Consider the following 19,923-nt stretch of genomic DNA (forward strand, 5'->3'; position numbering starts at 1 on the left):
CAAGCAATATAACCAGTGGTGGACGAAGTACACAAACCATGTACTTGAGTTAAAGTAGAGATACCCAAGGTAAAATATTACTCCAGTAAAAGCAGAAGCTCCTCCCTTTAGACCTCCACTTGAGTAAAAGTACAAAAGTATTTGCCTTCAAATGTACTTAAGTATCAAAAGTAAAAGTATTAAAAGAGTAATTATGATTGTAATGTCCTGTTATCATTTTTAACAAGACACTTGCTTCATTAACTCATTTTAGGTGAAAATACTCCAGTGTCAGTTTTGGTAAACCAATCTTTTAATAGAATGTCATTAATTAGTGACGCTGATGTCAAAATACTGAAGCACTAAACACTGAAGGCAAACCATCAGTGAGAACCAAGTGGCTCTGAAATCACTTTTTACAAACAAGCTAAATTTATCTGCAACTTAGTTTAAATAAAAATTTGTTTAAACTTAAACAAGTTTAAATCTAATAAAACCTTGCTTTAATCACATTATCACAAATACGTTTCCTTTACTGTATTGCAGCTGTTGTTTATAAACATGAACTGGCCCAAACGAATTTACTATTAAATGAAATAGTGTTTGTATGAATTCAGAAAAAAGACATACATAGGGAGCAGCGGAAAGAAGAAGAAGAAGCAGAAAGACACATCAGTCACAACTGCACATGTGGACATATTTCTATATTGTGCTCTATTTACACAAAGTTAGGTTAGTTCATCATTTATGTTGAATAGACTCCCTAAATTTTATGCTGCTGCTCTGACGTTGAACCATGTGCTTTCACTGGGTCGGTATGAACCAACAGGTCAAAACAAGCTCAACACAAAGCTCGCGCTGTGCCCTGATTGATGCTCTCGCTTCACACTACTTTCGTTTTTGACTTGTTATGTTTTTATACACACATAAACTGCATGTACATAAAAATGTAGTGGGGTAAAAAGTAAGATATTTGACTTTGAAATGTAGTGGAGTGAAAGTAAAAAGTCAACAAAAATGGAAAAACTTCAGTAAAGTACAGATACACGAAAAAAACTATGTAAACTATGTAAAAAATGTAATGAATTACATTTACTTAGTTACTGTCCGCCATTGAATATAACCACAGGGTGTTCAGGACTGCTTCAGCAAACCTTTGTCAAGCACCAGAAATTGTGGTTACATCCATAAATGCATGCTAAAACGTTGCCATAAGGAAGGCTTATGATGACTCTGTGATCTGCTGACAACATCTTTTCCCGGTTTGCCCATGCATATTAACAAGACAGTGCAAAACCACATTCTGCACACATTCCAAAGGAATGGCTGTGGTGGAAGAGGGTGCCGGTGGTGGACTGGCATGCCCCTCCCCAATGAAAATTGTGTGGTGCATTTAAAAACACAACATGCAACAGCAAAGATCTTTTACACACCTTCAAACTTGTTCGCAGGAAGAATTGCATCTGAAACGGTTGGTACCTTCAGTCCTCTAATGTTGCTATGTGTCAGGGAAGAAGAATGGCAACATAGCAAAGTGTTAAATCCTTTACTGTTTCAACTTTTTTGAAATAATTTTTTTTTTTATTTTGTAGTTTTAATTTTAATTTAATGTACCATCCAAATTTTTTCTTATTTGGGTTTGTCCTTGGAAAGTCCCTTTTCCCACTTGCAGCAGTAGTCTAACCAGGGTTCCGTCCATTGCTAGATGTGGAAAACAGCGGCAGCAACTACATAGTCCTGGTAAAACTTCAACACACAGGGTAAAATACACTCACCAGCCACTTTATTAGGTACCTGTTCAATTGCTTGTTAACACAAAGAGCTAATCAGCCAATCACATGGCTGCAACTCAATGCATTTAGGCATGTAGAGGTGGTCAAGACAACTTGCTGAAGTGCAAACCGAGCATCAGAATGGGGAAAGAAAGGTGATTTAAGTGACTTTGAACGTGGCATGGTTGTTGGTGCCAGACGGGCTGGTCTGAGTATTTCAGAAACTGCTGATCTACTGGGATTTTCACTCACAACCATCTCTAGGGTTTACAGAGGATGGTCCGAAAAAGAGGAAATATCTAGTGAGCGGCAGTTTTGTGGACAAAAATGCCTTGTTGATGTGAGAGGTCTGAGGAGAATGGGCAGACTGGTTCAAGATGATAGGAAGGCAACAGTAACTCAAATAACCAACCAAAATCTCTGAGGAACGTTTCCAACACCTTGCTGAAAGTATGCCATGAAGAAATAAGGCAGTTCTGAAGACAAAAGGGGATCCAACCGTTTACTAGCAAGGTGTACATAAGAAAGTAGCCAAGAAAGCATGTCTGTTGCATGCTTCAAATTAAACCTAATGAATGTCTTTTACAAGACTCAAATGCCTGTAACTAATCTAGGGCAGTAATGTTTGCCACCATTATCTCGGTACTAGCATACTATTAAAAACTTCATAGGGGTGCTAGAAGAAATTAGTATTATCGTGAAGTGTATTTTTTTTCTTTTTGACATTTATGGCGTGAGCTGAAGGCCTAGCACTGACAATCATGGTTCACCCCTGACTCTTACTCAGACTTTTGGATGTGAATTGTGATTAATTACAGAATCCCTTTCCATCACTCAACATGTTGTTGTCAGAAACCTTTTTACTTTAACACCAACTCAACTAAACAGGCCTAAACAGGAGTTTAATCCTCTCTGATCCGTTCTGTCTGTTTTCCTGAACTAAGCTACATTTAATGAGCCCCCTAATGATGATACTGCGAGTGAAGAATGTTCAAAATGCCAACAAGCGCCTGATTCTTTGACACTGTTACACAAGCCATCCCAGGTCATGTACTTCTGAAATTATTTGGATGTTCCTTTCTTAAATGTTCTCTGCTCGTTTGGATCCTCAGAGCTCCTTTTGCCTCAGCTTGGTCTTTGAAGTGTTAGGCTTCAACAACGTGTGTCCATGCTGCCGGGAGAAAGCTGGCTTTGTTGGACCTCTACAATGGAGTCATTTATCTTTGTATGCTAATCTCACCATCTTTATACATAACAAAGGTTTCTTCACCATCAGAGGGGCACAGCTTTCACTGGCTGAACATTTCCTGCCCACTTCCTTTGTGAAAATGAAGTGTATGCACAGGCCTGAGCAACTTCAGGTTCTGTTTAGGGCGAGGGTGGACAAAGTACAATACTTCTGTACTAGACGTAGAAACATTCTTGGTAAAATATTGCTTGAGTAAGAGTACAAGTACTGTATCTATAGTTCTGCTTGAGTAAAAGTACAAAAGTACTTGTTTGACTAGTATCTGCTTAATAGAGTTTATTCATCAAAATACTTTCATTTTAAACATGTTTTTCAAGACTGAAAGTATTTTTTAGTTTACATACTCAAGAACATCACATGCAAGTACTTTTAACAAGAATATTTCCTCTTTTACTTACATACAGTCAAGTATTTTGTCCACCCCTGGAGTATGGCTGTCACTACTGATTATATTAGTGAGTGATCAGAGTTATTACAGAATTTGTGAAAAAAATTGACTTCAACGTTGAAACATTCATAGCATTTCAAAGTTTCTGAAATGTTTTAAAGGCTAAATAAGTTTGTTGCAAAGATATTAAAAAGACATATATACACTCACTGGCCACTTTATTAGGTACACCTTGCTAGTAAAAGGTTGGACTCCTTTTGCATTGGACCCCAGTGCATTTTCTATATAAAAGGGGGAAATTTAAGTCACTGATATTATAAAAACTGATAAAAACCTCCCTGATATACAGCTGTTGTCACAAGTTTAAAAACCTCCATATATGACCTGCCCACTAAACACGTCATTTGTAAGCGTAACACTGGCTTTGTGCTCTGTTCTCCTTATCATTGTTGAGTTTTATTTCCTTCTCAGATATCACATGACAAATGAATGACAAAGCTTTTTCTTTACTATTCTGTATCTCCATTTCTAACATTAAATTATACACCACTGTGACTCTGCTTTGCAGTTTGACACAATGGATGGATTCTGTTCTGACCAAAAGGTATTATTTGCTTTGGAGAAAGAGTGAAAACAACAGCAACGTCTCGGTTAAAACTGCACAGCTGAAGATCATGACATGGTGTTTTCCAGCAGAGAGTCACAGAAACCCAGAGGCGCCGAGATTTAGACACTGATTCGGTAATCACAATGGTGATGTTTACTATGACATTCATAGATGTAAGGCCAAACCTGCAGCCTGAGTCAAAAGCAGAGTCACAAGCTTTTATGGTATATGATTTAAGGCTCACATCACTCTGTCAACACAAATCAACACATGTTCAGTCAATATTTCAAAAAACAAAAACGATGGAACCAAAAATGTAACTTCATTTGTCATAACAAGTTAACACATTCCTTGGGTGGCTTGGAGAGCCTCCAACCTGAAGCTTGTGATTGCTACCATCACTAAAAAGAAATGGCTGAAGTAGTTTGTTAAAAGTATTAGTTATTTTAATTCATAACACTTTTTGTCTAACTTTTTCCTCACATTATGGCAGCTGTTGATTACCTAGAAAAAAAAACTTCAGTCGCCAAAATCTGTAAATGAACCACCAGAATCTGCCTGTCAGTGTTCCCATACAGAAATCTCATTTACGGACATATAATAGTTTACACTCACCGGCCACTTCATTAGGTACAGTTCAGTTGCTTGATAACACAAATAGCTTACTAGCCACTCACATGGCTGCCACTCAAAGAATTTAGGCACGTAGAGGTGGTCAAGACAACTTGCTGAAGTGCAAACCGAGCATCAGAATGGGGAAGGAAGGTGATTTAAGTGACTTTGAACGTGGCATGGTTGTTGGTGCCAGACGGGCTGGTCTGAGTATTTCAGAAATTGCTGATCTACTGGGATTTTCACTCACAACCATCTCTAGGGTTTACAGAGGATGGTCCGAAAAAGAGGAAATATCTAGTGAGCGGCAGTTTTGTGGACAAAAATGCCTTGTTAATGTGAGAGGTCTGAGGAGAATGGGCAGACTGATTTGAGATAATAGAAAGGCAACAGTAATTCAAATAACCAATCAAAATCTCTGAGGAACGTTTCCAACACCTTGTTGAAAGTATGGCACGAAGAATTAAGGCAGTTCTGAAGGCAAAAGGGGGTCCAACCTTTTACTAGCAAGGTGTACTAAAGTGGCCAGTGAGCGTATATGGACTTCCCTGATATCCAATTTCTAGCTGTTACATATGGATATATATGTTAAATATACATGTTATACATATGTGCCTACGTCGATGAAAGTTTTCAGATATAGGACATAGATTTCTGACATAAATCAACATAGTTAAACATATGTGTTACACATATGTTTGAATATGTTGATATATGTATAAAAAATCTTATATTACATAAAATCTTATATTACATAAATTAATGGCATATATTACTATCTTCACATTATGTAATATAAGATCTTTATGCATCTCCTTTGTTTCTTCTACATACTTCCTAATAAAGTGAACTTTAGTATAACGAAAAGCACAGAATGTGTACTATGTGTATATATACCTTATATTATCTGTCTGACATTTGATGCTTACCTATATGTGCACACTATATATGTACCTATATTTTTAAATGTATAACTGACCATTTATAATATATGTGCAAATATGGCCATATATCAGATTTCTGTATGGTTAGCCTTAGCAGTAGCTTTGTCTTGTATAGCTACACTGTAATAAAATGATTTAATGTTTTAACTTAAAGTTTAACTTAAAAAGGTTTTTAACTTAAAAAAGTAAGTAGCCTGGTTGTTTCAAAGCTTTGAGTTCTTTTAACTTCTAATAATAACAGAACAATAATATGTGCTTTAAATTCTAACTTATTATTTGAAGTTCAATGAACCTACAATTTTAAGGCAACCAGGCTTTCTTCTCTTCAAGTTTAACCCTTGAATAATTTCTGAATAATTTCTGAAGACGCACAGCAACAGCAAGGCTGTCAGAGAAATATCGACACTGCTAATTTCATCACATTGCACACACTTCCAAACAAACCTCAAAAAAAGGACAGATGGACAGAAGTTGAAAAGAAAAGAATATGTCTTACAGCAACACTAAGACATTTGGAGACTGGTAGAAATGCGGAACTGCACGCAACATTTAGGAGAACATTTTGTAATGGCAGTTGCACTTTGGACTCCCACTATCAAAACTCGTGTTATAAGGATGTGAGGGAATTTACTGCTATTGTCATCATATCTTCATTAATATAGAGTTGATTTTGCATTTGAGACCTAAACATCGAGCTGGACCTTCATGGAGCATGTGTGATGTTGTCCTAAAAAACTCCCACCAAATCCGTCCCCAAACCTATGACTATTAAACTATTATTTCAGGTTTTACAGTGCAACACGCAGCGGCGCACACATCATACTGTAGTTTGTTCTTTTTTCTCCATATTCAGTATTGCTATTTTTTTCAGATTACTCTGCAGCTGCTAGACAGGTAATTATCTTGCATAGCAAAATCTGAACCTAACAAAGTGGGGTCAGAGGGACTCCAGCCCAACACTGCTAGCAAGCATATACGCTGGGTAATGTTTGCAGGCTAATTAGCCGTTGCAATGTCTGCTTGTGACGTTGTTTTATTTAGGGGTTCTAGTCTAGACAGTGTGCTTACATTTGTTTTGGTGGCAAGGCTTTGGAGGAAACATTGAAGAAGATTAAGTTTTTTTGCCTTTTGAGCTGCAAAAACAGCTCGCTTCAGCTAACTCACTCCAAAATCAATGAGCATGCCTTTAAGTAGCCTTATTTGATAGCTAATGGTGCTAAGTAGTCTAAGAAATGTCCATTTTAAGTGCAAATATGCTACTTACAGCCTTTCAAACTGTATGGAAGATTTTAAAGACAAAATCAAGTAATGATAAAACCTGGTGCCCCTTCTAAAATTACGCTCTACGCTGTGCAGAAATCATCGGGGTCCTGCCCCGGCCTTCGAGACACCCAGCCCACTGAGTAAGAAAGGCCTTTTTGTTCTGTCAGCATCAGACTGTTCACAATGCTAAGCACAGACAGAACTGGCTTGGCGTACACTGCACTTCCAGCCTAACAATTAGCGCCGCTATGAGAGGGCTCACGTGCCCTGCCGCTGCCATCCTCCACCCTGGTTCACATGAGCAGGGACCCTAAAGAGGTCGTGGATCAGGAGCCCACACTTACACCATGTGAACCAGGGGTCCGAGACTGCAGTATACGCACTAGGGCCCCCACACCCATATCATACAGATCTGGAGAACAAAACCTAAATCACATTGATCAGAAGTCCGCACCTACACACAGTATAATTAGCCACATCTGCCGCAAATACACCCCTACCACTTAAGACCACACCTGCCATCTGTTGCTCACCAATCTCAGGATTTTCTGAACTTTAATTTAAAGAGCCCATGTCATGGAAAAAGTATGTAAACTTATATAACTTATAATAACTTATATAAAAAATGAAGAACAATCAATATTTGAAGTAATATGCAAACATATTCCATAAGTCCACAGTCCATAAACAGAACCAAGCCTGTTATAAAATGAATAGTTTTAGTGATGTCACAAAAACCTATTAAACTATTCAGTCTACAGTGATTTAGCCCCTCCCATGCATTTTTTATTTAAGGAGTAATTTAGATTTATTGTTTTTTGAATTAAACAAAAAACAGGTGATCCAAATAGCTATAAAGACTTCATTTACATATATCAGTCTTAAAGGCAGAGTAACAAAAACATCAATTTTAATTCTAAGGGACTTTTATTATTTAATAAAAGTGATTATTAAACCTTTTAAATGGCAGTGGCCTGTTTCTTACTCTCCATCTGTTCCCATCCTGCATATTATTTTAGTAATAGTTGACAAATGATTTAGTATTATTATTATTATTATTATTATTATTATCTGCGATGGACTAGTGATCTGTTCAGGGTGCATCCTGCCTTCTGCCCAATGATAGCTTGGATAGGCTCCAGCACCCACTGCAACCCAGAAGGATAATAGGTTTAGATAATATGTGTGTGTGTGTGTGTGTGTGCGCGGTGTGTGTGTGTGTGTGTGTGTTATTATTATTAATAGTAGCTACTGAACAATATGTCTTAATATCAATAGCTGAAAAAAAAATTAAATCTTTCTACATAAATTGTTTTTAGATGTCTTCGACAAGCCTAGCTCAGTACCTGAGGAAACGTCTCTAGTAATGCCACATAAAAGCAGTTATCTAACACAAATGATCCTTCTTTAGTATCTACCCATCACCCAGTTACTCACAGTCAACACATACGTGTCTCCAAAAGCAGTTTAGGTGAACAGAACTCTTTTTCAATTACTGTGTTAAATCAACATATGAAGGGTCAGTAAAAAGTCACATAAAACACAACAGTTCATTGTTCCTTTCATTCACTTCTTGCAAATTTAATTTCACTTACATCACTGTAATTTAAAATATTCTATTGCACTGCTATCGAGACAAATGATGTTTTAAATAAGCTATACATCTATACACATTTATAAATCTGCAAGACAAAAAATATATAAATCTCAGAAACACATTGAACACTTCAATACAGAAAAACACCCTAGCATGGCTCTGATATTAAGTTATAATGAAAAACAACAACTTACTAAGGGCCAAAGTAAACTTGTCTTAAATCTAATTATATGACTATATGTACTGTTCCCTGAGATGGTTACACAGCTGTGATTAAAGGGGCACTCCAGCCCAAAAGTAGAGTTTAATATGTTTTTTTGTCATACTATACAGTGTTTTGTAAACATCAGCCATGTCAGTTTGACAGACTTCACCACTTTATTACATTCATCAATGTTCTCTCTCACTACAATATTCAGCATGCATCACTGGGAATCACTGTGGTGCCATCCAATCCTGACTGGTAGCCTAGCCACCAGTTTATTATTTATTAGGCTAATAAAAACAACCAAACTATGTTTCATGTAATTCCTACCTCTCCCATTCATTAATCTTTATTTTTCAAAATGTACGGCAGTGTTTTAACCCTTTCAACCCCAGGGAAAAGATGCCAAACTGAGGTAAAGTATCTAGATAGCCAGGTAGCTACATCATTAACTTCAGCATTTAGCTTGCTGTCCTCTACAACTGCAATACGATATTCGGCTTGCTAGCAGTGATGTTAGCTATCTGACATCTTTTTGTAATTGCCAGAAAAAGAGAAAAAAAAAACAGCTCAGTCCCAAAAAATTACACCAAAGCAGTTGCAGCTTCCTTGTACCTTCAAGATACAACATCCAAAGGGAGTTTTCCTAGTCCTTAAATTGGAAGATCTCACTTTAGAGATTTCAACGGCACTGGTGTAAGTTGCAAGAAGGCATGTGTACAACATATGCAGGAATGGGTACGTTTTTCATTTCACCAGAGTGCCCCTTTAACACAAGAGTGTTCATTGTCACATCATTAAAAACTCAGCTGTGTCCGGATAACTTCCCAACTACCGCTCTCTCTCCAAAGATGACACTAACCACACTCATACTCACATTCCAACCTTCTTTTAAACAATCGAGTGCTAATACAACAATGGCATATCAACAGGAATTCATATTATCAAGCATTTATAAGTGCTTTTAAAGTGGTACAGTCAGAATATGCAAGGCTTGTAAAAATACTTTAAGGCATGGCTTTAAATATGATGAATAAATTAAATCAGAATCCATTATAGTTGTATTAAAAAAAATATGCACTTTCTTTTTATGGCCATTCAGGTTATTTTCAAACAGAAAAAGCTTGCTGTACTGGCTTTATTAGCTATATTTCACTATTGTGTAAATCATTCCCCATCAGTCAAATCTGTACACAGTGTATTTAGAAGGACGTTTGTAAATCTTACCAAACAAACTGAAATCCAAGATTTAATGATGCATCGGGTTGTTTCCTAAACAATCAAATCCTAATGTAATTAAAACATTAAAAGGTCAGATATTGGCACCTCTAGTTGAGGCATTTGGAGGTAAGCACTTGAAGGAAAATCATTGTTCAGGTGTTCTGCTATGACTGAAAGGCTGGGTTGTCCATTCCATAGCAGCTCTTTATGTCTTGGCTTCCCGTCGGTGTGGATCTCAGGGACAGTGTCATCCCAGTTTCTCCCAGTCCTGAGTGGCCTTCCTCCAGGCAAGAAGGTTCAACTTTGGTTCTCAGACCTTCTGGAAACTTGTAGGACAGAAACACCACCCCACTCACCACTACCAGGATGGATGCGAAAATGCCAATGGCGATACCTGGTCCAACATACTGCTCAACAGGAGCTGGGGGCATGTAGAAGTTATCAGGGAAGTTTATGGTCTGGTTGGTCGCCACAGAGTTTAAATTCCAGAAGAGAGGTATGAAAGAGCTCACCCCGGCCAGAATTAAAAGTCCTCCACCAATGGAAAAGGCCAATATGATAGGTTTCTGCTTATCCAGGCCAAAGTAGATGTTCCTCAGGCCATAAATGACAGAGGAATTACCAAAAAGCCCCAGGATGAGGGCCAGCAGCATCATCGGCTGAGCAGCCGCAATCTCGCTCGGTGTGAAAGTGTCCGAAAGGCGGATCTTTTGGCAGTACATGACCTCATACTCAGATGTAACCAGGACATGGGTGTAGAAGCATGTCCTCCAGATGCCCACCCAGGCCTGGCCGGAGTTGATGAAGGTGAGATCAGACACGACCCATATTCTCCACTGAACCAGCCCGATGGCCACCATGGTGAGGATCCAGCCAATCGCACCCACCAAAAACCCCACAAACTGGGCATGGGCGGTGTGGACCAAGTATGGCATGATGCAGCACCTCCAGCTCTCACTCTCCAACTTCCATTCTGCTCCTGGGACACACGTCCGGTTCTCAGGTCAGGGGGATCCTCTTATTGCCTGAATGCGATCTGTGTTTGTGAAAAACCTTTTTTAAATCAAGAACTCAAGAGGAACTTTACTATTTCCACCATATACAGCACTGTGCACAAGTCAGATACCACCTGTTTGTTTGTTCAACTTCCACTCAAATGTGCATTAAGTACAAGTTATTCACAAAAGCCCTCAACACTGTTATGTATCAAATTTATCTGTATTTAGTTTGTCCACTCTTTAATTCAAAGAGACACTAACATTCACACAAGCCTAAACTTAACTCAGCTGCCTTCATGTTTTTTTTCTCATGTGAATCTCTAAAATGCCTAATTGAGATATTTCTGAGTAGACTAGATGTAAGATCATTTATTTGCATTAAGAAGAAGAAAGCCAAAGGAAGATAAGTGAAAAAGACCAAGATATAGGCTACATGTAGTGCAATTAAACAGAGTAATACTAAATTACACTACAATAAACACACAACAATGCAAGACTAGATTCAAAGCCCAACAATAGCTACATAGAGCAAGACAGTAAGACACATAAGAATGTAAATAGAGCAAGAAGATACAGACCTGAGTTGATGAACTGAATGATACATAAACCATAACTGCTGCATAGCGCAATTGATAAGTAGCCCAGGCCTGTAATATGTTGTCTCTTTCGCCAAATAGGCTGAGCTTACCATTCAGGACGTCGTTTTTCTCTTCCCTGTCTCCAAGAAACCTCGCAAACAAACCACCAGCGTCCCTTAGAGAGATGGAGATGGAGAGGGAGCACGTGAGAGAGAGAGGCAGTACGCACTCAATTAGTTCAACAGACTGATGCTGCGAAGAAAAGTAAATACACAGGAAAACAATACACAAACAAAAGCTCCATAGAGCAGAGATCACACCAAGCAACAGGCAAGTGCCAAGCAACAGGAAACATTCCAGTCTCTGACCATTTATATTGGGATTGAACAAAGAAAGGTGGGGAACTAACGCTGCAAACCTGAAAGTCAAACTTCTTATAAAAGTATAGTCAGCATGTTACATAAACCCCCTCAGAGGTCATCATCACCAGCAATAACAAAGGCATGATCTGATTTTATATGAATTATTTCCTACTTGTGGTTACCTGAAACAAGTGGAGAAATTTTCTGTGGAAAATATAGATTCTAGACTTCCAATCCACACCTGTAGAGGAGGGGATATTGTGTTTGAATTTGATGAAAAGTTACTGCTGTGTGCACCGTCATGCTTTCCTTTACATTTTGTTTTATGAGCAATTGACATTGAAAGAAATGAATTTCAAACTTAAATATTTTATGTTAAGAATGTAAATAAAATGTAAACGTAATTCATACATTAGCGAGTGTGTGGACAATATGGTAATGTTGTTTTGTTATTGTAATATATTACACCACAACATGCTTTTCTGAGAATACTGCCAACATCACTGGTACTTAAGGAACTCTGACCAACTGCAGGTTTCATTTTACAAAAAGAGCATAATTGGTGCTGTTTAACTGAATTTAGTGCAGCATTGCATATATAAGTTTGCTTGGTGGTTGTTAGGTTGATAGGTCATTCCTATGGCCCTTGCTGTGTTACCCCAGGTGGGGGCTAAGGTGTCACTTGCCATTGGTATACTATCACAACTGGTAACTAAGGTGTTGCTAGGCTGTTGCTATGTTATCTGAGGTGGTTGCTAAAGTGTTGCTAGGCCATTGCTATGGCATCCCTGGTGGTTGCTAAGGTGTTGTTAAGTTGTTGCTATGGTATCCCAAGTAATTGGTAAGGTGCTGCCAGGCCATTGCTATGCTAAACCAGTGGTTCCTATGGTGATGCTGGACCTGTTAATTCCTACAGTGGAAAAAATGTTTGAACAGATGCTGTACAAACACAGTTGAATCCCAAAAACCTATTTGGATATAGGTTGTACTACCCTGCTATGCCTAGTTCAAAAGCTGTAGAAGGAGTGGCTTTGCAAAACTTTGACCATAGAATAATAAGAAAATGAAGAGCAGTAATTTGGCTTTTTCAAGCCAACTGTGTGTCGTGGAGTATTGTGATATTTTTTGCTGTGCCGCCCACCCCCACTGACGATACACTTAACTATTACAATGTAATTACACTGCAGTTATGTAGCAAAATGAGAATAACTCTAGACTTTTAAAGGTTGATTTTATATACTGCCACATGCTGAATAAACTGTAAAGTTGCTTCTCATATTACAAATAAATAGAACTTCTCTGTAGACATAAGCCACTATAAAATGCAGGACATTACAACATACACTCACTGGCCACTTTATTAGATAAAAGGTTGGACCCCCTTTCGCCTTCAGAACTGCCTTAATTCTTCGTGGCACACTTTCAACAAGGTGTTGGAAACATTCCTCTGAGATTTTGGTTGGTTATTTGAGTTTCTGTTGCCTTTCTATTATCTCAAACCAGTCTGCCCATTCTCCTCTGACCTCTCACATCAACAAAGCATTTTCGTCCACACAACTGCCACTCACTGGATATTTTCTCTTTTTCGGACCATTCTCTGTAAACCCTAGAGATGGCTGTGCCTGAAAATCCCAGTAGATCAGTAATTTCTGAAATACTCTGGCCAGCCCGTCTGGCACCAACAACCATGCCACGTTCAAAGTCACTTAAATCACATTTCTTCCCCCATTCTAATGCTCGGTTTGCACTTCAGCAAGTTGTCTTGACCACCTCTACATGCCTAAATGCATTGAGTTGTGGCCATGTGATTGGCTGATTAGCTATTTGTGTTAACAAGCAACTGAACAGGTGTACCTAAGAAAAACAACCACTGGTGAGAAGCACCTGAGCTGTTTAGTTTTCAGCCTCATAAAGATGTAACTATACAACACTTATACTAAAGCACACAATAGAAATGACAGATACTGACAGATACTACTCCAGCAACGGGCATCAAACCTGACAGAACTCATCCAGACAAATAAAAAATAATATCTGAAAGCTTTTTCTGTCTTACCACAATATGAAAACAGTTCATAAATCGTGATGAGAATCTTTCACATCGCTGCTGAAAGCTCCACGAAACCTCACTTCCTCCTCTTGGAGACTGAGAGTAAATAAAGGTATAACCGTGTTTCTGTCAATGATTGACTGTGGACACTCACCTCACCCAGGTGCTGATGACGTCCTTAGTAAAATCATCATAACATCTACACCTACAGAGACTGTCAGGTCAGAGCAGCATGCTACTGGACAATAAAATCCTGATAAAGATCTACTGCTAAGCTGTAAAACTTCACTATGGAAATATACAGTTAGATCACAACACTATGAAGGTAGCTCGGCATTGCAGGTTGTTGAGTAAAGAAGAAAAATCAAACCACAGGTAAAGGCTGTCATTCTCATCATTTAATACTGTCACTGTGGTAGAAGCACACTGCATGTTTCAGTATGTACAGTTTATTGCTCCACGTGTTTGTTGTTCTCATTCACATTAATAGAGGAGGGACAGTGTTCTGGGCATTGGGAGCTTAAATAAAGTTCTTCTGAAACTGAGGGTATTCCAGTTGTGGTTGTATAATTACTTGGTCCCACCCAGCTTGCTTAAGACGGAGGAAATGACGGTTATTCCCGGAAGCTTTGTAGAAATTCTGGGATAACTGGACTAAAGAGGGCTCAGTCGCATTCTGCTCAAATGGGAAAAAAATGGATTTCCTCCACTATCATAAAGGTCAGAGCATAAAACTAGCATAAAAGTCAGAGACCACATCTGATTTATTTAATTTCCAGTCAAAACAGCCATCAAGAGCATCAGAAAACATATTCAATAAAAACAATACAGGAACAATAAAATATATTATCATTTTTTTTAGTATTTAATGAGCCCTTTGTCTTTACCACCACTTCGATTCTTTTTATGAGTCTTGCTTTCAGTTTTTCAAAGAAATCAGTGATCTTTTTTCCACACCTCCAAAGTTCGGTCTACAAAGTTGGTCGTTTTTTTCTGCTTTCTCATGATTCAAATTATGCCAAAGACATTGAGTGACATGCTCTGGGGGTGGTCAGTCCATTGTTCTGAGAACAAAACGTTTTATTCTTGTCTACTTCCTTTTTCTGGACAGCTACACATCCTTTTAGACTTGTGTTGAGTTTCTTCTCACAGTGGAAGGATGGACAGAAACACCTGTGGATTTTTTTCAGTGTTCTTCTCTTTCTTAAAAATGAAAGATTTAAGTCCTGTTCATTTGATGGGGACAGTTTTGGTGGTTTAGCAGGTCTTACACAGTTGTCAGGAGCCCCATTTAGTCTGTATCCTTTAGTCAGTTAATTTACCTCGTTTTGTGTTTTTCACATATTATCCTTTGACTTTCCGCTTCCTTATTCAAGTGGACTATTGTCTAGCTAATGTCTTCATAAAGACCCTCTGAACTTGTCCTTAATGGCCATTTTGACTAGACATTTGAGTGGCTTCTGATTCTGTACAAAAAAGGTAGCTTTTCCAGATTCATTGCACTCTATGAGCTTGATAAATTCAAGGCTTAAGAGATATATATTAGCTGCAAATAGGTATAATGCTACAAATATAATGCCAGGCCATAGAAACATCTTCATTTATGAACATGATAAAACACTTTTGATGAAACATTATTATATTCTGAATGTACAGTATACTAAAAACATGTTCAAGCAAAGTCTAAACACTCCACTTAGGTCATTTCTCGCTCTAAAAAAATAAATAATTAAAAGAATACAAATGCACCACCTCTGGGTGGAAATGTCTTTTGAGAAGAAAACTGGTTAAATAGCACATGCCCTCAAAAAATATTCACAGATCCATTCAGATAAGGCTAAAAATGCTGCTGAAACTGTTGTTACAGTCAAGACCAATGACTAAAACATAATAATACTACATCTGAGATGAATTTTCAAACCTGTGTGCTTGAGAGAATCTTTAGAGTTAAAAATTCTATTCTTTTTTTTTTATTTTTGTGTAATTCACTTGTTGAGGTGTAAACAAAGTCAACTGGTTTGTTTTGAAAGAGTGTACACATTTTCTCAGATTTCTTTACAGTGATGGTGATAGGAACCAGGGGTCACTATGCCTATAACACAGATATAGCCATTTATTTATTGTCTATGAAGACCAGGGAACCTACACATCTCGGGAGTTTTAAATATAATGTGAACAGTGCTAAAATTGTGGTAAATCAGGGGGGAAAAGTTTTTTTTAGGAACTATTATGCCTTATACTGCTTTGCATGTACCTCTCTGACATGAATGAGGTATAAAATATATGTTTTAATCCAAAACCTCCTATCAAAACTATCATAAACCAATGTTTGGGGCATCAGGCAGCATATTCACAACCATTTTATCTAATAACTTCTGTCAGGGAGCTTTTAGAGACTTTGAAGTCTTCAGACGTCTGGTTCCTATCACCACCACTGGCATGGTATGAGTTAATCACTAATATAATCTGAAAGTCTACACATTTGATAGAGAACTCAATCAATAACACAAGCCCTGTTGAGGTCATTAAGAGCTGACCAGCCTACTCAGTACTGCAATTACTTGTGTAATCCAGGGAAGGCCAAGGCTTTGTGTACACACAGGAAACTGCCACGGTGCTGAAGTTAGTAGTGATGAGGGCTGGACGAAATTCCATATAGCGATTATTTTGCTACATCTTGCATTTTGATATCATTTATAATATATTAAAACACACTGATGAATGGCCTGCATTATTTTTGACCAAAATGATTTACATTCGATGGATCATGTGAATGTCTCCAACGGAAACTCATCTGGAGCGTCTGAGGTTGGTGAAGAAGTTCACAGCACATCATAATACACTGGTTAGAGGGTTAATTTGCATATTGTAGCATTCTGCTATACCAGTATCACAAAGTCCAGTACTGTCCAGTATGTTGTACAGCCGTGCTAGTGATCCCCTCTCAGCACAGATTGAAGTGAATGTCTCTCGTTTCAGTAGCGCAGTCTCTGCTCCAGAGGCAGGCTGTCCTTCAGACACTTGAGCTGCTCCTCTCCCAGTTTAATCCTATCTTCAAGCTTACGCTGCTCAATGATGAGGGCTGACTTCATCTTAACAAAGTGCTGGTAGTCCGCCAGGCGCTCCTCACTCAGGTAGCTGGCCAGGATGTCATAAACCACACGCTCCCTTCGGTCCAGGTTCTCCTTCAGCTCTTTGGCATCTTCATGCTGGCGAATCAGCAACTTCCGTTTCTCTATCAGGGTGTGCTGCACACAGGGACACGCAGTTAGAACAAACAAGAAATTACTCAATTCAATATATTTTAAAGCGTTTGACCAATGGCAAAGTCAGCATTCAGTATGGACGCTGTTCCTGTATTAGCCACTTTTTTTTTTTTTTTTTTTTTTTGGTTCAAAATGCTTCAAAAAGTTGATTAAAGTATGCTGTGGAAATGATATTATATAATATATTACATGTAATCTATTATCTGAGATGTTGTTAAAACCTACACTATAATCTTTTTTTTTGGGGGGGGGGGGGGTTGTCTGTAGAAATAGACAGAAAATAAATTTAATTTAATTAAAAAATAAACAAAATATCCATCATCAGTATGTTAGAAAGAACTCATGGAAGCCATAAGTACAAAGATGGAAACGTGTGCATTTGCAAGAAATTACATTATGACATAAAGCATTTTTCATTCTAAAACCTCAGACGTTTTTATTTTTATAACTTGCAATTTGCACAGAAAATCAAAAAAATGTCATATGTATGTTTTATTGTGTCTAGAACTACACAAGCAGGTCGATTTGAATTTATGTCATAGTTTATCACGGTCTGAGGCAACACTATACTTTGTACACTATATGTCCAAAAGTTTGTAGACAGCTGCTCAACAAACATTACAGTAGTGCAATTATATAGTGTGCTAATTGTTGGGGTACAAGCCTTTATTAATTGATAGCATGTAAATGCATGTAAATATAAACAATGTAAATGTACCCTCAGAAGGTACAACAGTGGTCCTTATTGTCCACTTGTGTACCTTGAATAAGATCTAATGGTACACTGCATTCACTTTTTCCTGAGAAAAGGTACACACTTAGGTAACCCTAACTCTAACCTTTATGCTTTGCAATAGAAGAAAAGCCTGGAATTACATGGAACTAAAAATATAATTACAATGGAATTTGGTACAATTCTGTTTCCTACCTAAATGTACTGAAGACATACCCTTCATGGTGCCACCCCAGTGGTTTGAGGGGCACCACCCTAAAGACAGTTTAGCTGTATTTTCTATTGGCTTGCAGTGAAAAACAAAACAATGCATGCATTCACTGATTGGCTACATTTGGGCTAAGTGTAAAATTGTATTTTTTTGTGCACATTATACCTTCTCTTCAGATGAGGCTCCATCTTCCAAGTTGTTGAGTGCGTTCTCCACACGTGCCAGCCTGCCTGACAGGGACAGCAGTAGACTGACCACTTTATCCAGATCCCCAACAAACATACGGAACTTGTCGAGCTCATTGGGCTTGCAGACAGTCTGTACTGTGGCCTCCACCTCCTCTCCCAGGGCATTGTTGTCCTGCATGTCCTCCTGAAGACTCTCTCTGGCCTCACGCAACACCTGCAGCTTTTTACTCAGGCTGTCGATCAGCTCTTGCTGTAGGGACACAAAAGGAGGAAATCAGACAATGCACCTGGATTGCATTCACATATACAGGTAAGTTTTATTTAGTGACATTAGGACTTCTAGGCAGTCATTGTCAATTTTACTTTGTTTTTTCTTGGCATCAAAAAGAAATGTAGGCTTAAACTTGCTGATACAAAACATAATTAATTAGATAACTGTTTAAGCAGTACAGCATAACAGAAAAAATAATTTTAAAATGATTAACAGAACAGAGATAGAACAGAGATAATACTGGCATTCACTAAGTACTGAACGGTCAGTATGGCTATAGAGGCTCTTTGGGGGGTGGGCTGTACCTTCTTGTTGGACAGGTCATAGTCTAGCTCATCTTCAGAGTCCTGCTCCTTCATCTGTTCCTGCATGTCCTTCATCTTAATCAGGAGCTCAGCTTTGGGTGCGGACGTGCTGTAGTAAGAGGAACTCGTCACTAGCGAGACAGAAGCGGCCATGCTGTCATCCACTCTTCTGCAAATTCAAACACACTTGGGTCACTGCTGCTATGTGTGAAGACAACAATAACAGTTTCACTTTTTAAAGCACAGATCTTCAATTTATTGACAATGAGGAAGTCAAAGGCGGGAAGTCTCCTGTGAGTCATGCATGAGTTCTCTGTAAAAGCTAATAAACAAAATAAAAAATATCAACCGCACTTCATTTATATACAATATTACACCACCAGAGGGCTGTACTGGGAAAGCTCCGAGTTTCAGTTTTCAGATTTATGAAAATAAAAACCGTGAAATACCATTAGATAGGACTGCTTTATATATCAGTTGTGTTCAGTGAGTACATATTTACTGCAATTTCTTTATTGATGCTTGTTCACCAGTTTTGAAATATGATGCATTCTGGATAGTAATTTTATTATAACTTTATTATAACATTTTCTATGCCATACAGCTTTCTCAATCATTTTAGAATCACCTAATGCTCTATTTTTATCATTCTGCACACATTTTACATTTCCCATAATTTACATTTCCTTGCACTTGAAAATGTGCTTTTAAAATGCTGAACATCTTTTTTAGCTTATCATAATTATATAGATTGATATTACTACAACACGAAGTTAACACTCTGCCCACAGGCTTTCTGAATATGTCAGAATATAATTGGTTCCGTCAAGTGTTGAGCTAAGTTGCTACCCTGCTAAGCTAGCACTAGCATGATTTGCTTCACTGTGCTCTTCTTAGCACCGTTTAAGAACTGTTTGGCAATTTAGCATTTAGCCATTGATGTTCAGTTGTTCAGTTTAACATTTCACAGAAAATAAATTGAAATTTTTACTAGTATTCTGATTATAAATATTTCAGGAGGAGTTTTTTTAAACAATAGATGAGGCGAAGGGAGAGGGATCGAGTAAATACAAGTACCGACTTCAGAAGACCTTGCAAAGAAATGACTGCAGTCTGACGCGTTT

At 38.1% G+C, this 19,923-nt stretch overlaps 2 protein-coding genes across 8 annotated transcripts in view; both read right to left on the minus strand.

The window, feature by feature from the left end:
* Window positions 1-8,386: 8,386 nt before the first annotated feature.
* On the minus strand, window positions 8,387-13,918 carry LOC108443885 (claudin-34-like). Of its 2 annotated transcripts, XM_037545593.1 has the most exons (3): window positions 13,832-13,918; window positions 11,524-11,588; window positions 8,387-10,873 (listed from the first exon to the last, which is right to left on the minus strand). In XM_037545593.1, the coding sequence occupies exon 3, from the start codon at window positions 10,770-10,772 to the stop codon at window positions 10,002-10,004; it is 771 nt and encodes a 256-aa protein (XP_037401490.1). In that variant the 5' UTR covers window positions 10,773-10,873; window positions 11,524-11,588; window positions 13,832-13,918; the 3' UTR covers window positions 8,387-10,001. The 2 variants fall into 2 exon arrangements, with proteins under 2 accessions (XP_037401490.1, XP_037401491.1); XM_037545594.1 differs by lacking the exons at window positions 11,524-11,588; window positions 13,832-13,918 and adding an exon at window positions 11,414-11,519.
* Window positions 13,919-14,201: 283 nt separating this feature from the next.
* shroom2b (shroom family member 2b) overlaps window positions 14,202-19,923 on the minus strand; it is a 44,192-nt gene continuing 38,470 nt past the window's right edge. For all 6 annotated transcript variants that reach the window (XM_037545498.1, XM_037545497.1, XM_017724795.2 and 3 more), the window contains 3 exons: window positions 18,800-18,968; window positions 18,201-18,473; window positions 14,202-17,073 (listed from right to left, as the gene is read on the minus strand). In XM_037545498.1, the coding sequence (XP_037401395.1) occupies window positions 16,801-17,073; window positions 18,201-18,473; window positions 18,800-18,968 (715 nt within the window). In that variant the 3' untranslated portion in view covers window positions 14,202-16,800. The remainder of the gene's footprint in view (window positions 17,074-18,200; window positions 18,474-18,799; window positions 18,969-19,923) is intronic.

The sequence above is a fragment of the Pygocentrus nattereri genome, chromosome 15, assembly GCF_015220715.1.
Source record: "Pygocentrus nattereri isolate fPygNat1 chromosome 15, fPygNat1.pri, whole genome shotgun sequence".
In the NCBI taxonomy this organism is placed as follows: domain Eukaryota; kingdom Metazoa; phylum Chordata; class Actinopteri; order Characiformes; family Serrasalmidae; genus Pygocentrus; species Pygocentrus nattereri.

What these genes read in the sequence shown, in the direction of transcription:
- LOC108443885 (XM_037545593.1), bottom strand. Translation starts at nt 10,772, where the DNA reads ATGCCATACTTGGTCCACACCGCCCATGCCCAGTTTGTGGGGTTTTTG.